General features: G+C 43.2%; 1 protein-coding gene across 1 annotated transcript in view; it reads right to left on the bottom strand.

Annotated features, from left to right (window-relative positions):
• The window catches only part of Dner (delta/notch like EGF repeat containing), a 297,502-nt gene extending 276,103 nt beyond the window's left edge, over positions 1–21,399 (bottom strand). Inside the window, exon 1 of the mRNA XM_026396251.2 lies at positions 21,064–21,399. Coding sequence (XP_026252036.2) covers positions 21,064–21,339 — 276 coding nt within the window. The 5' untranslated portion in view covers positions 21,340–21,399. The remainder of the gene's footprint in view (positions 1–21,063) is intronic.
• Between the last annotated feature and the right edge of the window lie 1,687 nt (positions 21,400–23,086).

A 23,086-nucleotide genomic window follows, 5' to 3' on the forward strand; every position in this document is an offset into this window, starting at 1 on the left:
AGTAAAGGAAGAGCAAAACAACAGCAAATGTAGCAGAAGGCAAGAAATAATTAAAATCAGAGAGGAAATCAATGAAATTGAAACAAAAGAAACTATTGAAAAAATTAACAAAACTAAAAGTTGGTTCTTCGAAAAAATAAATAAAATCGACAGACCCTTAGCCATGCTAACGAAGAGAAGAAGAGAGAGAACTCAAATTACTAACATACGGGATGAAAAAGGCAATATCACAACAGATGCTACAGAAATACAGAAGACAATTAGAAATTATTTTTTTGTATTGGTTGTTCAAAACGTTACAGAGCTCATGATATATCATCTTTCATACATTTGACTCAATTGGGTTTTGAACTCCCATTTTTGCCCCAAATTCAGATTGCAGAATCACATCTGTTACATACTCACATTTTTACATAATGGCATATTAGTGACTGTTGTATAGAAATTATTTTGAAAACCTATATTCCAATAAAATAAAAGATAGTGAAGACATCGATAAATTTCTTAAGTCTTATGATTTGCCCAGACTGAGTCAGGAGGATACACACAGTTTAAACAGACCAATATCAATGGATGAAATAGAAGAAGCAATCAAAAGAATACCAACCAGGAAAAGCCCAGGACTGGATGGGTATACAGTGGAGTTTTACAAAACCTTTAAAGAAGAATTAATACCAATACTTTTCAAGTTATTTCAGGAAATAGAAAAAGAGGGAGCTCTGCCAAATTCATTCTATGAGGCCAACATCACCCCGATTCCGAAACCAGACAAAGACACCTCAAAGAAAGAAAACTACAGACCAATATCTCTGATGAACCTAGATGCAAAGATCCTCAATAAAATTCTGGTGAATAGGATACAAAGGCACATCAAAAAAAATTGTGCACCATGATCAAGTAGGATTCATCCCTGGGATGCAGGGATGGTTCAATATACGGAAATCAATAAATGTTATTCACCACATCAATAGACTTAAAGATAAGAACCATATGATCATCTCGATAGACGCAGAGAAAGCATTCAACAAAGTACAGCATCCCTTTATGTTCAAAACATTAGAAAAACTAGGGATAACAGGAACTTTCCTCGACATTGTAAAAGCTATCTATGCTAAGCCTCAGGCTAGCATCATTCTGAATGGAGAAAAATTGAAGGCATTCCCTCTAAAATCTCGAACAAGACAGGGATGCCCTCTATCACCACTTCTATTCAATATAGTTCTCAAAACACTGGCCAGAGCAATTAAACAGACGAAAGAAATTAAAGGCATAAAAATAGGAAAAGAAGAACTTAAATTATCACTATTTGCGGACAACATGATTCTATACCTAGAAGACCCAAAAGGGTCTACAAAAAACTACTAGAACTAATAAATGAATTCAGCAAAGTGGCAGGATATAAAATCAACATGCATAAATCAAAAGCATTTCTGTATATCAGTGACAAAACTTCTGAAACGGAAATGAGGAAAAACACTCCATTCACAATATCCTCAAAAAAAAATAAAATACTTGGGAATCAACCTAACAAAAGAGGTGAAAGATTTATACAATGAAAACTACAGAACCCTAAAAAGAGAAGTAGAAGATGATCTTAGAAGATGGAAAAATATACCCTGTTCATGGATAGGCAGAACTAACATCATCAAAATGGCGATATTACCAAAAGCTCTCCATAGGTTTAATGCAATGCCAATCAAAATCCCAATGGCATTTCTTGTAGAAATAGATAAAACAATCATGAAATTCATATGGAAAAATAAAAGACCCAGAATAGCAAAAGCAATTCTAAGCAGGAAGTGTGAATCAGGCGGTATAGCGATACCAGATTTCAAACTATATTACAGAGCAATAGTAACAAAAACAGCATGGTACTGGTACCAAAACAGGCGGGTGGACCAATGGTACAGAATAGAGGACACAGAGACTAATCCACAAAACTACAACTATCTTATATTTGATGAAGGGTCTAAAAGCATGCAATGGAGGAAGGATAGCATCTTCAACAAATGGTGTTGGGAAAACTGGAAATCCATATGCAACAAAATGAAACTGAATCCCTTTCTCTCACCATGCACAAAAGTTAACTCAAAATGGATCAAGGAGCTTGATATCAAATCAGAGACTCTGCGTCTGATAGAAGAAAAAGTTGGCTCCGATCTACATATTGTGGGGTCGGGCTCCAAATTCCTTAATAGGACACCCATAGCACAAGAGTTAATAACAAGAATCAACAAATGGGACTTACTTAAACTAAAAAGTTTTTTCTCAGCAAGAGAAACAATAAGAGAGGTAAATAGGGAGCCTACATCATGGGAACAATTTTTTACTCCTCACACTTCAGATAGAGCCCTAATATCCAGAGTATACAAAGAACTCAAAAAATTAGACAATAAGATAACAAATAACCCAATCAACAAATGGGCCAAGGACCTGAACAGACACTTCTCAGAGGAGGACATACAATCAATCAACAAGTACATGAAAAAATGCTCACCATCTCTAGCAGTCAGAGAAATGCAAATCAAAACCACCCTAAGATACCATCTCACTCCAGTAAGATTGGCAGCCATTATAAAGTCAAACAACAAGTGCTGGCGAGGATGTGGGGAAAAGGGTACTCTTGTACATTGCTGGTGGGACTGCAAATTGGTGCAGCCAATTTGGAAAGCATAATGGAGATTCCTGGGAAAGCTAGGAATGGAACCACCATTTGACCCAGCTATTGCCCTTCTCAGACTATTCCCTGAAGACCTTAAAAGAGCGTACTACAGGGATACTGCCACGTCGATGTTCATAGCAGCACAATTCACAACTGCTAGACTGTGGAACCAACCCAGATGCCCTTCAATAGATGAATGGATAAAAAAAAAAATGTGGCATTTATACACCATGGAGTACTACGCAGCACTAAAAATGACAAAATCATGGAATTCGCAGGGAAATGGATGGCACTAGAGCAGATTATGCTAAGTGAAGCTAGCCAATCCCTAAAAAACAAATACCAAATGTCTTCTTTGATATAATGAGAGCAACTAAGAACAGAGCAGGGAGGAAGAGCAGGAAGAAAAGATTAACATTAAACAGAGACATGAGGTGGGAGGGAAAGGGAGAGAAAAGGGAAATTGCATGGAAATGGAGGGAGACCCTCATTGTTATACAAAATTACATATAAGGTTGTGAGGGGAATGGGAAAATAAACAAGGAGAGAAATGAATTACAGTAGATGGGGTAGAGAGAGAAGATGGGAGGGAAGGGGAGGGGGGATAGTAGGGGATAGGAAAGGTAGCAGAATACAACAGTTACTAATAGGGCATTATGTAAAAATGTGGTTGTGTAACCGATGTGATTCTGCAATCTGTATTTGGGGTAAAAATGGGAGTTCATAACCCACTTGAATCTAATGCATGAAATATGATATGTCAAGAGCTTTGTAATGTTGTGAACAACCAATAAAAAAAGAAAAAATTGTATAACCTCTTTCATCATTTTCATCTTCTATAAAATTAAAGTGGGATGTGCAGATGATGACAATACTAACACTATTCCCCTTACTGTGTAATTAAAAAGATAAAACAGATTAGTATATATATATATAAGTGCTTAAAACAGTGCCTTGAACAAAATAAACATAAGCTATTATTGTAATTTACTCTCCATAAAATGATTATGCACATCTGGCAGATTGGTTTCTCTCATTTTGAACTGAATATTCAATTCTTGACTATTTACATAACACAAAACTATCAAACCACAGGTCAAAAACCCTCATTTTTCTCTTAATAAACTTTTTATTTTAGAAGTTTTCTAAAGTTACAGAACAGTTGCAAAGACAGTACAGAGTTTCCATACACCCCACACCCAGTTTCCCTTCATATTAACGCCTTACATTTAATCAACCAATACTGATGCATTATTATCAACCAAGGTCCACACTTTATTTGGATTCTTGTTTTTTTCTAATGTCATTTTCCTGTTGCAGTTTCCATGCAAGATCGCACGTGACCTTAGCTGTCATGCCTTCTGAGTCTCCTCTCAGCCATGACTATTGCTTTCTCCTACTTTCAGGAGTACTGGTCAGGTATTCTGCAGAATGTCACTCCATGAGGAGAAGACGGAGTGTCCTTCCCATCCCATGACATCCAGAGTGCACACTGTCGACGTGACTTCTCACCTTTGATCATCCGGCTGAGGCTCCTCCATTCTCCACATGGATTCTTTAGAAGGAACTCACCGTGCACCGCCTACACTAAAGGAGTGGGGAGTCAGGCGCCCCTGCTGGAGTGCAGAGCGTTTCTGTAGCCTACATGGAATTCTTCTGCTCAGAACCATGGTGCCTTCTCCCATGGAAGGATGTATTTGGAAACACATTTCCAGACAGCTGTCAGGAACTTCTCTCCTGTAAAACACACACCTGCTTCCCGTCCTCATAACGGCCAAACCAGAACCAGGGTCTGCCCGTTCCAAATCCACACTTCCCACTCCATCAACCACGGCATGGACCCAGGCATGGGAAAGTGAAGTCCCTGGAAAAATTCCTTCAATCTCTAGAATCCAACTGATGAGAAAACTTGAGCTCTGTCTCCTGAGATCCTTTCTTCTTTTTAAGTGTCAGAGTCATTGCATCAGGACACTTCTGAGGTAAATAATCCTGGATAGTTCTGGAACACCAGATATTAAAATACACACACATTTTCCAAAACTGGCCCAGCCAGTGTGTGAGTGTGTGTGTATACAAGTGTTGGCATGTGTATGTGTATGTGCGCATGGGCACATAGTAGATGGGGGAAACAAAGAAACAGATATTAACCTTCTCCTGAAACATATATTACAATATGTTGAAACTACCTTATCCTTGTTTGCACTTCAATATAAGATATTGTCACTTAAAATAAGATTGTAGAGGTTAACATGGGCAGTGATTTACACATGGCCACAGAAAGAAAGTGCCTCTGTGAGAGGTTCTACCAGGCCAAGACCTTCACCGAAACAGAGAAGGTGTTTAGCTTTTATCAAAGACATTCAAATATGAAGAAAGCCCACAGTGAAGATGGTAATAAGTCTCACTGGGCATCTGTTGACCTTATTCTCGATAGCTATTTCCTCTTCCTCTGAGAGCAGAATCGCAATTTCTTTAGGAAAAGACCTCTTTCCATTCCTGGATCTCATGCTTAACTGGAGCTGCTCACCAAGTTCCATGGTGAACACATGACCTAGGCCAGGCCAATCAGCAGAACCCAACCCCAAAACCACCATGATTGGTTTAGAAATCTACCCGAGTCCCAAGTCAGCCCCACAAAGCTCATCTCAAGACTTTCTAGAACGACTGAATATAGGGGCGTGTTCCCTGGGGTTACTGACAATAAGGATAATGTGAACCTGGAACTTACAGGGATCACTACTTGGAATCTGAGAATTAAGCAATACAGAGGAAAGTGGAATTGACAAATAAGGAAGCTCATTACCTTCGTGACAGGAGCCGAGTCCCCAGACACTGCTACATCAACACTTTCCAGTCATGTGAGCTTACATACTTACTCTCTTGCTTATATTATTTGAATTGGGCTTTCTGTTGCTCACAACCCAAAGAATTCTGATGAGTACATACAATAGAGAAGAACTTTGTTCTGACCTGGTCTGCTAATCTTTATGGTCTTTACTTTTTCTCATCCATCAGAGGACAAAATGAGATGTGGCCTCATCACGGAAGTCCTTACAGGCATGTCTGATGCATTCATATTCAAGACACTATAGGTCTACTTAACAAAACTCAGACATACCATTGTACTCTGCTCATACTCATGCATATACACAGGCACCCTCTTCATGTTAGCACTCCTATTGGCATTTAGCTGTGATTAACCAAATTATGGAACTTTTTGGCACAAGTGATTATGCAAGTTAATTACCATTTTTTAAAAAAAAAACACTCAGCTTGTCTTTACAGGTTTTCTGTTAAACTAAATTTTTTTAAAAAATCACACTTTCAACATAGTTATTTCTGAAAGTATTGGATAAAAGCATGAAATCATGCAGAAAAAAAATTGCTTGTGATCTAAATGAAAATGATTTTTAGTCCATATTAAAACTTCTTGCCCATCTAAAATATATTATTTGCCAAAAAATGAAATGATGTGATGCATACAGTTGGTAGTCCACCATTTTAATCCATTCCACAGTCTTCCACTTAATCTAGTGGATTTGAGAACTGTGCCCAACACCTGTGTAAAGAACTTTACTTGTGCTTCAGGGATGAGAAGAGCAGACAGCTGTGATCATACGAAGAAAGCTCTGCATTTGTAGACAAGAAACTCAATCTTAACCTACTGTAGGACTCCAGGAAAGTCACCAAGAACCTCTTTCTGGTCTTCTCATGGATCCAGTGGAGAAAGTGCCTCCTCCAAAGAAATACGAGGATCAAAGCACAATATACATCAAGAATGTAGCCTGCAGCCATTCATATAGAGAACTGAGCATTTGACATGAATCTCAATATCCGTAAGAACATGGATATTTTATTTTAGATCCCCATATCCACCCCTCCAGGACTGTCTTCAAAGTTAGCAATGTCTGGGCTTGAACACTTTGGTGGAGAGAGCCCTGGATGGGAGTTGGCAAATTCTAATCCCAACTCTAGCATTCATCTCTCTGGCCTTCAGTTTCTTCTACAAAATGAGTGGGCTAAACAAGACAAATTCTCAGATCCCTCCCAGCTCTAAGACATACCTATGGAACTTTAGCCATTGTAATCAGTACTCAAAAAAATGGCTCTTGTCAGGTAAGATTCCAACAGAATTAATCTTGCATTGAAAAACAAAGAGCTCTGCCCCTTTCTCCCTCCCATCATTCCATAAAGCCAAATGCAGACTTTGAGTAGGACAGAGAGATGCCGATGGAGGTGCAGGGTTGGGCAGGAAGCGGAAGTGCACGCCAATTCTTGATCTGAGCCTGCCATGGTTTTGTGAGCTGCTTTAGGCCTCAAACTGCCCAGTTTCCAGAACTGCCAAATCCCTGGATGATCATTCCTTCAGTTGTTTTTTGGGAGACTAGGGGGCGGGACAGACCTGTACCTGAGGGGCCAAACTAAGCCTAAAAGACACCCAATTCAAGCTCCTTTCTAAACCTCATTGTTAAACTCACTGCCTAAATCCCAATCCCTGAGGACATTATCAAGGGTCAGGAGTAGGAACCAAGTAGCCTGGCAGCAGTTGCTAAGCAACGAGGGATCTCCAGTCCTTCATCCCTGCTGTGGCAGGTCAGGGAATGCAGGGGTCCCACCCCCAGCTCACTCAGCTTGCTCATTTACACTGACTATTCGTAAGTGTTCTCTATGAACCCACCTGGCCAGTTCCTTAGCAAGCCAGTCAGCTGGGATGGGCTCAGTTTCTCCAGGGAATGCACTGAATGTGCCTAAGGGGTGTCTGGGAAAAGGGAGGTGTTCAGGGTCTCGGAAGGTTCCCCAACCAGCTATCAAAGACTTTGCTGGAGTCTTGTAAAAACACTCAGGATGTGGGTGGCCTTGCTTATCTTTTTCTAATTTTCTGTCCTGTTTCCTCTTCAGGAAGTGAAACCATTGGACCAATGACATCTAAGACCACTTTGTGGTGGCTCAAGTGCCTACCAAGCCCCTGTGAGCCCAGGAGACCATAGGAACTAGAATGAGGGCAGTCTCAGGGCCTGGGTGAGTCAGAGACTGTCTTCAAAGTTAGCAATGTCTAGGCTTAAACACTTTGGTGGAGACAGCCCTGGATGGGAGTTGGCATCCTGACAGGTAGACCCTCTGGGAGGAGCCATGAGAAGCAGGACCCATGAATGAAGACACAATGGAGGTGGACTAGCAGAGTGTCCCTGGGAGCTGAACTGAAGACCAGCTCTCAAATGACGCTTCTGGAACACTATGTGCCCAGACAAGGACAGCAGCCAGAGGACGTCAGTCTGGCGTGCGAACAGAGGGTACAAGTAGCCATCCACAGGGGATTCTGGGGTTCAGGTGGCATAAGAAGATAACACAGATGGAACACCATCTGGTGGGTGCTCAAAAAGTCAAACACAGAATCGCCATGTGGCCCAGCCACTGCACTGTGAAGCATATGCCCCCAAAGAATTGAAGGCAAAGACTCAAACAACTACTTGGACCAGAATCTTACAGCAGCTATTCACAACAGCCAGAGGGTGGAAACAACTCAAATGTCTATCAACAGATGAATGGATAAACAAAATGTGGTCTATGTATAGGATGGAATATTACTCAGCTATTTACAAAAAAAAAAAAGCACTTACACATTACAAATAAGAAAAGCATGCCAAGAAGCAAGACCCAAAGGTTCTGTATTACGTGATTCCATTTTTATGAAATATCCAGAATAAGTGAGCCCTCAGAGACAGAATGCAGATTGGTGGTTGCTAGAGAATGGGGGTGGAGGAGGGAGGGTTTTTATAACCCTCCTCTCTGGGTTGTAAACAGTTTTGGAACTAGATTGTAAACATACTAAATGCCGCCGAATTGTTCACTCTAAAACAGTGACTCTAAGCTGGGCACAGTGGCACATACAGGTAATCTCAGCTGTTGGAGAGGTTGAGGCAGGAGGATCATATTAAGTTTCAGGCCAGCCTGGGCAACTTAGTGAGACCCTGACTCAAAATACAATAAAAACTGCTGGGGAGGTAGCTCAGTAGTGAGGCACGTCCCCCCTCCTCCCTCCCTCCCCCTACCCCTTTCTTCTGTTGATCTCTTTTTAGTTTTCATGAGATCAAGTTTCATCCATTTTCCTACCAATGACATAATTTCATTTTTTCTTTATGACTGAATAAAATTCCATCGCATATACACACCACCCTGTCTCTATCCATTCACAGAGGCTGGTTCCAGAGTTCGACTATTGTGAACTGCACTGAGAAGTAGCCTTTCATCTGGAGACCCTCCAAGGAAGCAGGTCTACGGCTGAGCCCTCTTCCTGGGACAGAAGACCTGACCCAGCCAGGAAGGGGGTCTTCTGGGACCCACAGGGAATGGCAGGGAGGAATAAGGAGGAGGTCAGCCCCACTTTCCCTGCAGGTGCCCTGTCCCCTGCTGCTCCCATCTCCTTGGCGACACCCACATGTCAATGTTGTCCAGGAAAGGACATTTACAACTATACGGAAGAAAGAAGGCAGCTACTAGAAGACTCAGGTTAGGAGCAAGGGCTCTGGACTGACCCTGGTTCCCACCGGCTCTGCTCACCTAGAAAACCTTCTCTAGGCCTCCAACATTGGCCACGGTGAGAGATCAAGTTGTGGTTTTTAAAAAGGTGTCAGCATCATGTTTCAGCATCATGCTGTTAAGGCTGAACACAAAATTAACAAGATTTTTCCTGAGGAAACCAAAAGGTTGACTTCCCTTTCTATAGTTTAGCTCGGAAGTCCCCACCCTGCCCTATCCAGCCCTCCCTTTCCAAAAGGAAAAAACAAGAACAATGAATTCACTTCTCTCTAGCTGAGAGTTTATTTTGTGCTTCATAGAAATGCTAATATTAGTTCTTATTTTTCTGTCTCTCCTATTAGTTGTCTCATTATGAGGCTTTTCTACAGAAATAAAAGAATTCCCTTTTGCAAAAGCAAAAAAAAAAGAAAAAACCCAGTGGTCAATTTTAAAAAGTGCAGATGATGATAGAGGATGGCAGAAATCCCTGGTGAGGAGAATGAGGTTGTTCTCAAGGGGAAAGAGCTAAAAATACAATATAGAGATTAAAGCACAAAGGAAATTAGCATTTTGCTGAATATTAGGACAAATCTTTTTCTGCCTGAGCCTGGAAGTGGAACTCTTTTTGAAATCAGACCATGACAAGGACTTTTAAGAAATTCTTTATTATCCAATAATACCATTAAAATTAACTTAGTGGTTTTAATAAAATACTAAGGAAGCCACACCAATTATTAAAGAAATATGATGAGTTATTATTTTTATAAAAAAGCAATGAAGAATCCTAATCGTTACAGAATCATTTCAGTTTTCCAGTCTCAATAAAAAGTTGAGACATTTGAAAAGGCTTAAATATGATTTATGCCAACCCCTGCTTAAAATAGGCATAAGTTGTGGCCATATCTAATACTATGTTCTAAAAAGGTCAGAGGTCGGCTCTACCAATATGAATCCTGGCCAAAATGGAATTCTTCAAAAGTGAACTCTTGGCTCAAATCGGAGTTCTCAACATATTTGTACAGTAATGATAATGGCATCAAACATAAGAACTCTAATTAAAAGTTATCAACCACCCCCAATGATGAGTCTGGTTAATTAAGAACCAAAAATCTTAAGCTTCTAAAGAGTAAAACAACAAGTGTAAGCAAGATCAAAGGAAAACTACAGGCAGGGGGACAGTGTTCACAACACAAAGGACCAAGGAGTGATTTCCTTCATTAACAAAGAGCTGTTACAAATCAATGGGAAAAAAAAAAAAACTCAACCCAAAAGAAATAAGGCAAAAATAACAGTAGACAATTCATAAGGAATGTTTTCCCACCTTTATAATTTCAAAAATGCAAAGAGAAGGCAGGAGATATAGCTCAGTGACAAAGCACTTGCCTAGCATGTTCGAGGTCCTGGGTTTGATCCCAGCACTGAGAAACAATAAGTAAAATAAAAACAAAAACGCAAAGAGAACCAGTAAGATGTCATGTTTTACATATCAATGAACACACATAAACACAAAATAAAACTTTGAATGCCAGTGTGGATAAAAATGTGAGTAAATAGGCATTCTTATATGCTGTTAGTAAATATGTAAAATTATTCAAGCTTTTTGGATGACACTTTAACAACACTAATTAGAAGGTATGTGGAGGGGTGGCCATGTGTTGCGTGCGGTGTCATTGGGGCAACAGTATTATAACAAAAAGATTGGAAAGAATGTGCATTATTGAGGACATAAAGGAATACATGACTATGCAGACAGCAGAGGGCTGGGGTGTGGATCCGTGGTACAGCATGTGCTCAGCATGCAGAAGGCCCTGGGTTGGATCCTCAGCAGCACTGGGGAATACGATCCATTGGAATACCATTCATCCAAAGAATGAGCTTGCTTTCCATTTTAAGACACAGTAACATATTCAAAACAGATTCAGGAAAAAGTTGCCGAACATAGTGGATAGGGGGATTTCGTTTTCATATGAAACTCGTGTGTATGTAAGTATTTACATAGTTTTCTTATGTATTTATGTGTACAGAGAAGACAATGTAAAGCTACACTAAAACATGAACAGTGAGTGGTGCAGAGGCAGAGGGTAAGATAATTAGCAAAGAGGCAGAGCGGGCAAGACAAGTTGACCCATAGGCCTTTTTTACCACGTCTGCACAGACTTTTAATGCCTTGGCAGTCTGACAGTTACCCTGGAGGGGCCAATGAAGACCTAAAGCTATGAGCTGATTCCATACACAAGTTAAACTCAGGTTAATAAAATTTGCCTTATGTGGTAAGAATTTTTTTTTTAAAGAGAGAGTGAGAGAGGAGAGAGAGAGAATTTTTAATATTTATTTTTTAGTTCTCGGCGGACACAACATCTTTGTTGGTATGTGGTGCTGAGGATCGAACCTGGGCCGCACGCATGCCAGGCGAGCGCGCTACCGCTTGAGCCACATCCCCAGCCCCTGTGATAAGAATTTGACTAACCCTTCAGAAATTTGACTAACCCTTCAGAAAAAAGCTGGGAATCAGAACAGGGACTCGTCAGACCTCTGGGGTGAGGTTGCCAGATTTGGCAAATCAACATGTAGGATTCCACATTGAACTTGAATCTTAGATAAATGAAGTATAATATTTGGCACATACTTTATATGCATTGTTTATCTGAAATTCAGTCTGAACTGAGCATCCTGTGCTTTATCCTGCACCCCTACCCTGTGACCCTTCCTGGTCCCTGATGGGCTCCTAACTTGCCTCAATCCAGGCCCAGAGGCCCCCAGATATGCAGCTGCTGCTTCTTCCATTCCAGGGGTAGATCTATGGGTGGATGACTCCTTAAAGAACCAGAGGAAATGAGTGGACCATTCCCCACGAGGATATGCACACACACAGCTGGGCATCTCAGTACATCCACCTACTCCTGAAATCAACTGTGGAGCCCAGGTTCAGAATCCTAGTCCCACCTAAGTGCAAAACTTTATCCTGTTTTGGGGGAATTCTTGTCATCTCAATATCTCCCTGGTTCCCCCTTCTATGCTATCTTAAAGAGCAAGTTCCAAAGGATCTAGATGAGACAAAACGATTTGGTAGATTGAGAGTAATCATGCCTCCCGACTCCAGGCTTCCCAGAAGCTACAACAGTCTCAATACAGTATGGAACTGACAACGAGATCGATATATAAACTCAACAGAGCAGAATAAAGAGTTGGGAAGCCGACACAAGTACACAAGTATGGTCAAATGATTTTTGGACAAAGCTGTCATTACAGTTTGGATCTGGAATCTTCCACCAAGGTTTGTGTGTTGACTCAGAGGTGGGGCTCTGGGAGGGAACTGGTTCATGAAAGGTCTGACCTTATCAATGAATTAGTCCATTGATGGCATGATGGGGACGTACCAGGAACTTGAGGAGGGAGGGCCAAGATGCAGGAAGTAGGTCACCAGAATGGTAACCTGGAGGGCTATGATCTTGTCCAGTCTTTTCCCCCAAGCCTCTCTCCCTCCCTACTGTCCCCACTTCCGTGAACAGCCTGCCTTGCCATACCCACTGCGGTGTTCCACCTCACAACCAGCCCACAGCCATGGAGCCAAGCAAGATGGGCAGAAACCATCAAAATAAACCTTTCCTCTCCAAGTTGACCTTCTTGGCTATCTTGTCACAGTGATGGCAAGCTGACTAACAGAGGTGCCAAAATAATTTAATGGAGATAGATCATCTTTTCAACAAATGTTTCTGGAACAATTGGATATCATCTGTTTAAAAAGAATAAACAAAACTACAGTAATAAGACCTACAAAACTACATTCAAACAAAACATCCAAATACTAAAAAGGGGATGTAGAACCAAATGTAAAACCTAAAACATGAAAAAACATAGGATGAAAACAGGAGGACATTTCTGAGGTATGGAGTTAGGCAAAGATTTCTTAGTTCACACACACACAAAAAATCACAATCCATAAAAGAAAAAAAAATTACTTACACTTTATCCACTTTTAAAACCTGTCCTTTGAAAGGTTCTATTAAGAAAATTAAATGCCACAGACTGGGAGAAAATATTTGTAAATCACATATCCAATAAAGGCTATGTGTGCAAAATATGGCGGAAAACTCTTGAAGCTCACACACACAGACACTTCATCAAAGACAATGGATGGCAAATAGCATACGCAGAGGTGGGCATCTTAAACCAACATGGAATTGCAAATTAAGTCCACAATAGGATACCACTACACACTTACTAGAAAAACTAGAATTTAAATCACCAACATTATACCAAGAACTGACAGGGACACAAACAACTGGAACTCTTTTATTGTTGATACCAATGAATCATGTAGCTGTTCTGGAAAAGAGTTTGGCAGCTACTCAGAGAGTTTAACATGCATTCACCACGTGACCTAGCAACCCCAGTAAATCCTAAGTTCAAGGGAATGCTTGTGATCTCCCATGGAAGAAGGACTAGATAGTCTTCCTCTCTTGTGATTACTTCTACCACAGAAACTCCAAAAAGGAGTTTCAGTCTGCCTCTGGAACCCCAAAGCAATTACAAATCCTCCTTTAAGTGAACTATAAGAACCAGGTAAGTACCAGCACTGAAATTCTAAAGGATGTACCAAGCCCAGAGCTGTGAGCAAAACATAGCAGAGTTTTCTTTCCAAGTGACTTTTCGTTATGTGCACTGGCTTCCTTTCTCAGATCTCCACTCTTTTCAAAAGCCCTATACTTTTATTTCTCCAAGGGGAAAAAAAAATCAACATTTTACTGACTCAAAGAATCCCTCCAAAAACTAAAACTGCTTCATCTGGAACCACTAACTCCTCTTTTCTTCTCTGCTTCCCTCTAGTACTTACTTGAGGTTCAAGGCCACAGCAAATATAGTGATAGTAATAAACTCTGCTCAAGGCCACAATGCCCAGGCTCAGATGTCATGGCGCTGGATGACCCGTGGTAAATTTCCTTAGCCATAAAGTGAAGAATCATAAGCACTTTTATAAAAATGGCACTTTTTAAAAAATTTGTGTTTATAGAAGGCCAATTTGTGCCAGAGGCAGCTTCTTCCCCTGTCCCCTGCCCAGTTCTGGGTATCACCCTTCTATATCCTACCAACCATCCTATTAATAAATGAGGACATAGGTTTCAGGGAAGCTAATGAGCTGGTAGGAACTCAGCAGGGATTCATTCTCACATGCACCTGAAACCTTTCAGGTTAGCATTTTTTTTTTCCCTTGCTGCCTGCACCTCCCCAGAAATAGACTGTTACTGAACATCCAAGTATTGACCAAGGGCAGATATAAAATGAAAAGTTAAGGCCTATCCTAGGACATTCTAGAAATTTAAGCATTTTGAAGACAGGAACTCTGCTTATTCTTCTGTTTGTCAGCCCCACTGGTCAGCCCAAGAGTCTGAGCTACAGATATCCATCAAGAAGGAATAGAAAGGGAACAAGCCTTTAGCTAAGTCAAATAAATCAAAATGAAAAAATAAAATATTTCCAAAAACATGTGCAGAAATATTTAGGAGAGGGTCAAAAGTCACATAATAAACATCTTTGGCCTTGCAGCCATACCACGCATGGCCCGGACAAAACAAATGAAAAAGGTGACTGTGCATGACACAGACTTAGCCACAGACACTGATGTTTGAATTTCATAGGATTATCACCAAAAAAATTATCCTCATTTTTTTCAAGTGCTTAAAAATATTAATGTCATTCTTAGCCAGGGGGCAGAGGGGGAGGAGAGGGGATGTGGATTGTGTTTTTCCAACCCCTGATTTAGTTCATCAGAAAAGTATTTTTATGAAGAAGTTTTATTAGAAATGTAAAAGCCAAGGCTACTTCAAAAAAGCCTTTGGAAAAAATATTTTGCACTTCCCAAAACAGACTCAGAAAGTATTACACAGGTTAACTGTCTTCGAGAAATTTCCTCCTCCTAAACACAGCCCCTGCACACATGCCCTGGATCTGCCCCATGGGACCCAGTGCCCCCCGATCCCCTAACTGTACCCCACTGAGGCCAGTACTTACTCAGCAATATTTATGGAGCACCTCCTGAATCCACGGGAGACCTGGGTCGACCCTTTCACTTACTGGCTTTACCTGCTCTTAGTTCCTAAATACACCCTTTAGTTTTTAACTTGCTTCACCTGCTTTTAGTTGACTTTAAAAATCACCAATTTGAGAGGCGTGTGAGCCATGACCTCTGGTGTGTGGGCCATGATAGTGACCGCTGAAGAAGTCTGATTATATGCAAGCAAACCGCCAATCACTTCCTAACCACCATCCATCTTGCCTCAGGCCTTGTCCCATCAATAGCCCCAAACCCTTTCCTCAGGGAGACGAATTTGAGATTTGCCGTCCTGGCTCTATGCACAGTCACCTCATGAATAAACTCTCTGTCTTTTGCAAAACTCATTGGCATGCCACACAGTGGGCCAAAGAGGCCTAGACTGGTAACACTACTACACGTAGCTCCTGCACTGGGAGTCTGTCTGCCCTCCCTCCAGCTGGGAGAGCAGGCCCCTGCTCTTCAAGACAACAGTTCCAAGATGCACATCCTGATTATTGATTGGAGATTAGTGAGTTCAAATAAAAACAATTAGTGAGTCCATAACAACCCAAGATTGCCAGCACAGGCTTCTTTTGCTCTGTGTTAGGTTCTTTGTACCCAGGTGACAGGAGGAGCTACCTTCCCTTGGTGGTGTCTCCTTGGGGGCTTGGCACTAACAAGACATTTTTCTAAGCCACACCCAGCTTCAAGGTTGGCATCAGGGTCCCGTCTCCACAGATGAGAACCCCAAGCCTCAGAGGGCACCGGAGCCAGATTCCAAGCCCGGCCTCACTCCCTCGCCGTGCTCCTTTCACTCAGAATCCACTTGCAGATGCAAAATCCACACTTGAGAAGGCTGTCCAGGAATTCCTGGACCTGGGACCTGGATGCCCTCTGGGTCAGAATGAACTAGAGTGGATGTGACTGTCTTATTTTCTCTGCCTCGTGCTGCATGCTGGCAGGCTGGGTATGACAGACGACGAGAGCCTAGCAGAGTCTTCTCAGCCCTGATGATACAGTAGAATCACCTGGAGAGGACTTACAAATGACCAATGCCCAGGCCCCACCCCAGACCAATTAAATCAGAATCTGGGGAATGGGGGAAAGAAGGACCCAGAATGGTTGTTAAAGCTCCCAGGTGACCCCAGTAAGCAGCCAGGGCTGAGGGCAGGTGAAGCAGGGGAGGAGGTAAATACATGGACATTCTGTCCAGGAAAGTTGGCCATGTCTCTGGGTTTTGATTGTGGGGACAGGATTCTGCAGTTGCTGCTCTAGGTTAGGTGGCTCTGTCCACAGCCGCTTCCTGAGTTAGTAAGGACGTAAAGACTCTAAAAATACAACCCGGCATTCAGCTTTCTGACTCAAATGCCCTTCAACTTCAGACTAGGTTTTCTTCCTCTGATGCTTGTGAAATGAGGACATAAACAAAACCATCTTGGATGGCACCATGTCACATGAGATGCTTAAGTGAAGAAGCTAGGACCAGAATGCATCCTTGTCAGGTGGCCCATGTGAGAAAGGTGACGTTTCCTAAAAATGCACCAAGAACACCAGGCATGAAATAAGAAAATTGTAAGTTAAGAACACCAAAAAAGTCAACTGCTTCCTTCTTAAAATTGTTACAGGAATTTTGACACTTTTTTCCTTCGTTTCAAAGGAAAATGTCAAGTCACCGAGAATTTCCTGAGAAATCATTTATTTCAGAGTAAAAGAACTATGTGTTTATAAAAATTCTAATGCAATTAATCTGTCATTTTAAAAACTTGTGTCATAGCATAGCTCATCCTCATAGAGAGAAAAGATCAAGTCTGTTCATTGAAGGAAAACAACCACAGACAGTGAATAAATTGGAATAATCATAGTTTACACAGGGAAAAGATAATCCTCTCTTGATATACCTTGTACATGCGTAACATTTTGCTTTTTCAAAACGTTTTAAAATTCATCCTCACCACATTTCTTTATACTTATAGAAAAAACTTTATAGAGTTCTCATTTGCGAGTTGCATCATTTCTATAAAGAAAATAAGTATTATTAGTCCATTTTAGAGATATAAATATTGAAATTCAGGGATGGACAATGACTCTCTCAAGGTTATAAATATTTAATAGAATGGCCAGAGGAAGAAGCAATGTCCTGGGGCTGGGGATATAGCTCAGTGGTACAGCGCTTGCCCAGAATGCATGAGGCCCCATATTCCATCACCAGTACCACAAAACAAAACAACAACAACCCACACACAAAAAAGGGCAGCAATGTCCTTTGACATTTCTGCTGGTATCCAACATTTTGCACATATCACAATGTGAGGTGTGTGTGTGTGTGTGTGTGTGCGCGCGCACGCACAAAGTCCAGTAGAGAACACCAATGCCATACAAAGAACTAGATTCTAGATTTCTATGTTGTTCTTTGTTAGCAAATCTCTAAAAAATGTGTTCACCATTTCATGTTAGCATATTTGATCAGAAGAGAGGATTATAGAATCAGCTTATTATGAGTAATATTAATTTGCATGAAAAGCAGCTGCCCTAGACCTCTTTTTCTTTCCAAGTGCAGAAATTGACACATTTTTATTATAATTTGAAAGAATATATTCCTTAGTAAACATGTAATTTAAAAAAAAAAAAAGGTGACTGCTTGGATATTTTTCAAAGAATTAGTTCATTTAAATAAAATAAACTTTACCAACAAACATTAAAATAATCCTTACCCTTGATGGGATAGCCCAGTATAAAAGAGGACCTCCTGTACCACTTGCCAGAAAAACTGGTCAAATGGCCACCACTCTGATACCTGCCTGTTTCCCCATCCAAACCCGAACACAAACAACCTCAAATTTTAACAAGTTAAAGTTTTTTTTTTCAAACCTACCTGAAATATTTATATTTCTTTTATTTAGCGTCCACTTGCAGGTTATTATGGGAAAACACCTTCAGAGAAGACCCAGAATTCTGGTGGCTTGAGAAAGCAAGAAACAAAGGCTGGCTTGGGGCCTGGGTTGGAACTGCACAGTGTGCAGGGTTGGGACCTCCCAGGAGCACCAAAGAAGGAAGGCCACAGGCTCTTATTACCTTGCCTAGGCACGGGGGACGGGGAGAGACAGCAAGGTGAGGCTTAAAAGCTGTCCACAAACATCAAAACGTGGAATCAGACTCTTCAGGACCAACCCTGTGAGGTAATTTGAAAATGAGGAAACAGACAGCCCTGCTACAATGTCCAGATCCTGTGAGTTCCTTGTCCCTCAGATAACACAGAAGCACCTGGGACACCACATGCTTACCCAGCCAGCACCAAGGGGCCCCCCAGAAAAGCTGAAGACAGCCTCACCCCTTTGGGTCCCAATTAGTGGTTCCTGGTTTTCTCAAAATTTCCCACACAAAGGGAAATTTCTAGATTCGAGTGCTACTATTGTCAACATGACTGCACTTGTAATTAGAGGAGGGGTGGCACTCTCTGTTTAGAAGAGTCTCTTCACACACAGATCAAATTCCATCTTCAATGTATCCTGTGAACAACGACAGGGACTGCAATAGGGACCTTCCCTCCCCTTATCTGTAGCTGAGTATGTGCGGATTTTGTGGTTGTTTTTTTTCTAATTTCTCTATGGAGGTTGCCTTTTGTAGTATTGTTATCTGTTTTGTTCTCTGTTCCTATAGAAATGAGAGTCTGGAGTCTTACTGCAAGCTCATGAAAGATTAAATTAAAATCATCAGGAATGAATTTTTTATGGGCTATGATGGCCATAAGGCCAGAAGCTCTTCTGGCTAACCAGGTCCGATCTGCTAAGTTTTCCTGTTAGAATTACAGTTACTGCACTCTCTCCAACAAGGACCTCGGAGCATCCAGTATCCTTTCTCAGGTGGACAGCATTCACACAGCCAAGCCTGCTGAAGTGGGAACTTCACAGGAAACCAGAATCTGTTTTGAACCAGTTGGTTCTGCAATATTTATGTATTAGTTCATGACTTTTCTGAATAAATTACCTTATATATCAAGTCGCTACTTAAGACAAATCAAAATATTTGTGCTTCTCTGTTAGTCATCTTTTGGAAGCACTAACACACTCTTCCCCTTTCTTGAAGATTTCTTACATCTAATTTTAGAGTCACAAAAAAAAAAAAAATCTGCCAGCTGTGTTAAATTCCCAATGCCCAGTCTTCTTCAGGTTGATCTGAACTAATGTGCACGCTCACCTTCTTTCTCCTGCCTATTCCCACTATATTCTGGGTGCAGGTCAGCTCTTTATTTCAAAGGAGGAATTCAGACCTTGTTGTAAATGCAACAGTCATTTAATAGAAGCTTCTTCTTCAGGAAAAGTCATATAAATCATCAATCAGCAGGGAGAATTAGTATGATTCATTCTCTGATTTTTCATTTGCAGTTCTCATTTTGGCAAAAGCAAGACTTTGTTCTAATGGGTAGTATGGTTCCACTAGGCACTTCTCCTAAAGAGCTGACGTGCCCCAAACGTACTCCTGGTGATCATATCACAAAATTCACCACCACCATCATCATCCTTAAAGGAATTAAAGCTTCTTGAAACCAGTTAACAAAGAGTAAGAAAAAATACTGAAAATACAAACTCGAGCTCATAATTTCGCTAATAAATAAAAAAAAGACTCTAGACAAATAGCAAAAATTCAGTCAAGGTCAAGCTTTTCAATCCCATTTACCTCCGCTAAAAAAAAAAAAAAAAAAAAAAAAAAAAAAAAAAAGTCTATGTTATAGACAGAGAGACCTTTTTCCCCTTTTTAGAAAAGCCCATTTGAGCACAGTCAAAGTAACTCTTCTTTGTATCATATTTGCAAGAAACAAACTCCTCCACCCTAAATAGAAGGAAGAAAGCAAGCGATCCCAAATACTCTCCACGTTCACGTGGTTTGATTTAATCATTTCGGGTTCATCCTTACCCTGGAAAGAGACTTGAGGATTTTCTAGCTACCCACTTGGCCCTACCAATTCGCCCTCTGAAAAATGAGTGAATGCGAATGAGTGTCGCCGAGCTTCAATATACTTGGAAAAGCCTCATTTATTATTTTGTGCCAAATTCTCTTGGAAATCTCTAATTCAAGGACGGTGGCTAGCCCGCTCGCGTTCATTCCACCGCCACACGCTTCTGGGAGTCGTCCCTGTGCCCTGCTCACACCCTGGCTGCCAGCCCCCAGAGTATGCCTCGAGGAGCGTCCAGCCAGAAGGGCGACGCCGCCGGCCCCACGCTTAAGGGCGCCGCGAGTGCCTCGCACTGTTCCAGTGCCCTCTCCCACGCCTAGAAAGGGCTGGTTGCAGGCCGAGCGGAGGCAGCTGCCCTCCGGCCTATGGCTGCTTGTCAGAGCTCTTCTAAGTGGAGGGAGGAGAGGAAAGTAGTGGACCACCCGGCACCCGGCCCACTGCCACCTGCCTCCCACATCGTGCACCCCCGACACACACAGGGTCTAATGGGACAGGAAGCAGGGGCTAGCTGAACACCCAACACCTCACTAGGGATGCTTGGAGCCGGTTCCTCTGGGCTGCCACCCTGGGCACGGAGACCGCGCTCTTGCAGAAATTGGCTCGGTCGGGGCCAGGAGGGGCGCGCCACTCTGTGGCCAGCGGTCGCGACAAGAGTACTGGGGCTGGGGTGGTTTCTGGGCCCTGGGCTGGCATTGCCCGCGAATTAGTGTGGGCAGGGGAGCAGCACCTAGCCGCACCTAAAGGATGGGTCCAGAGGTAGGCTCCTTTCGCTCCCTAAAGTGGCAAAAGCCAGTCTCGAGCGTGCTGGAGCCCCGCGTCAGGCAGCAGCAGCAACAGCAGGCAGGGAGAGGACGCGGGTCTCCAGGCTGCCCTTCTCATCGCGCCCGTGCCCCGTCCACTCACCTGGCAGTCGCTGCCGGAGACCCCAGCGGGACAAGTGCAACTGTAGCCGCGCTCCCCCGCGGAGACAGCATGCTCCTGGCCGGGCGCTGGATGTGGGGTGCACACGCCCCCGTTCCGGCACGGCTGTGCTGCACACGGTCCGGGTACAGTCAGGGGCGCGGCGGGCACCGGGCTGGCGAGGCAGCCACCGCGGGGCCCAGCACTGAGCAGCAGAGGCAGCAGGGCCAGCGCGGGCAGCAGCTGCGCACCGGGCGCCTGGGCGCGGCGGGGAGGCATGGCTGGCCGGGAGGGCGCGGGAGCTGGAGCCGAAGCTGGGGCGCGGTGGCAGTGGCGGCGGCAGCGACCCTGGCGTCTGGGGCTGCTCGGCGGGGCCAGACGCCTCCTGCAGCTGCGGGGATCCGTGGTTCCCCAGGCAACCGCGGGCGGGGCTGGAGGGGCGGGGCTAACGGGGGCGGGGCACCAGGGAGGAGGACAGAGGAGTAGGAACCCTTTCCTGGTGGGGAGTTGGGGCTGGAGTTCCAGGAAGACTGCCCTGGGTCCTCCGCCCTAAGGGGTCGGTGTCGCGAGCTTGTCCGAAAGCCCCGAGGGCGCAGCGATGGTAGCGCGAGACTGTAAGGGGAGCTAGGAGATGCTTGGGCAGGAGAGAGGATGGAGAGGTCCACGCAGGCTGGAGAGAGGACTTGACGGCTCGCAGCAGCCACCCGCGGCCTCTTGGCGCAGAATCTGTGACACCGCAGCGGGCACCGGCCTGACCTCATTCTCCGGGGCTGCTCCACCCGCTCCCACAACACTAGACACTTGCCCCAGCACACTCGGCTTTCCTGCACCACCACAGAACCCAAGGCCCAGCTTGCTTGGAAGTGACCTTGTGTCCTTGGGTGGGCCCCGGGCCCTTGTCCTTGGTGCTGACCGAGTCCGGTCTCTTCTCGCTGGCCCTTTCCTGAGTTCAGAGCCCGCGGTGTCACTTAGAAATGCTTGTCCTTGGCTTGTGAGCGCTGGAAGGGGCCTCTGGATCAAAGTTCCCCACCTTGTTGTTAAACCAAGGAGAAAGTCCAGACCCAGTAGGTCAATTGACTCCCAGCCCAGAATTTTGTCAGAACAGTTTAAAAGCGCAAAGGCCTGTGGGCGGCTGGACTTCCTGCTGACCTCTGCATGCAAGGATCATTCACGGTGACCTGTCTTGGGGACCTTTCTGAATGTCCTGCTTCCACCTCCAAAGAGGCCACTGTCCTCTGCCCAAAACTCAGCCCCGCTTTGTCTCCACCACCTGAACTTTCACAACCTCTACTTTGCATAGGCTCCCCAGAACTTGTTACCTTGTTTTTAAGGTGGCCTCATGAAAAAAAAATGACCCCTTTGGGTTGATGGGTTGGATGGTTTTTTAGGGTTCACTTAAATAGGTTTGTAAAAACTGGGCAAATAAGAAAGTAGGGAGTCCAAATGCTTGAGGAGACACAGATGAGCAGCCAGGGGCCATTAGAAGTCCTCCCGGAAGAAACAGGAAGCAAACTTCCTAGACTCTATCAGCCCTGTTCAGACACAGACACAAATGGCAGAGGTTTGTGCTTTAGGAGATGCCTAAAATTCATGTGACATTGAAGGAAACCAGCAGAGGAAATTCATACCTCCAAGTGGATCCAAACAGTATTACATTTTCCCTCACACCTGCTGTCTTTTTATCTGAGACCTCCTCTTAAGGGAAAAAAAATCTTAATTTTGTGCCACGCCAGCACCCTCTGCTGGCACTAGTCTCATTATTCATGTGGTTTTGCACTTTCTGTGCCCCTGGAATCTACATCCTTTCTCCTGAGACTAACTCTTCTATTCCAAGACCCAGATTTATGGATAGTGCCACTCACTTCCTTCCACCACCACACACATGAACAAAGCAAAGGATGCGGTTTTTAAAATGTTGTAAGCTAATTAAAATCACATTTTTAGTTGATTACATTTTTGCCTAAGGGACCCCTTTGTGAATTTCATAATACTTTGAAATAGAAGCCAATTAACAAGAGAGTTTATA

Source organism: Urocitellus parryii, chromosome 1 (assembly GCF_045843805.1).
Source record: "Urocitellus parryii isolate mUroPar1 chromosome 1, mUroPar1.hap1, whole genome shotgun sequence".
Lineage (NCBI taxonomy): Eukaryota > Metazoa > Chordata > Mammalia > Rodentia > Sciuridae > Urocitellus > Urocitellus parryii.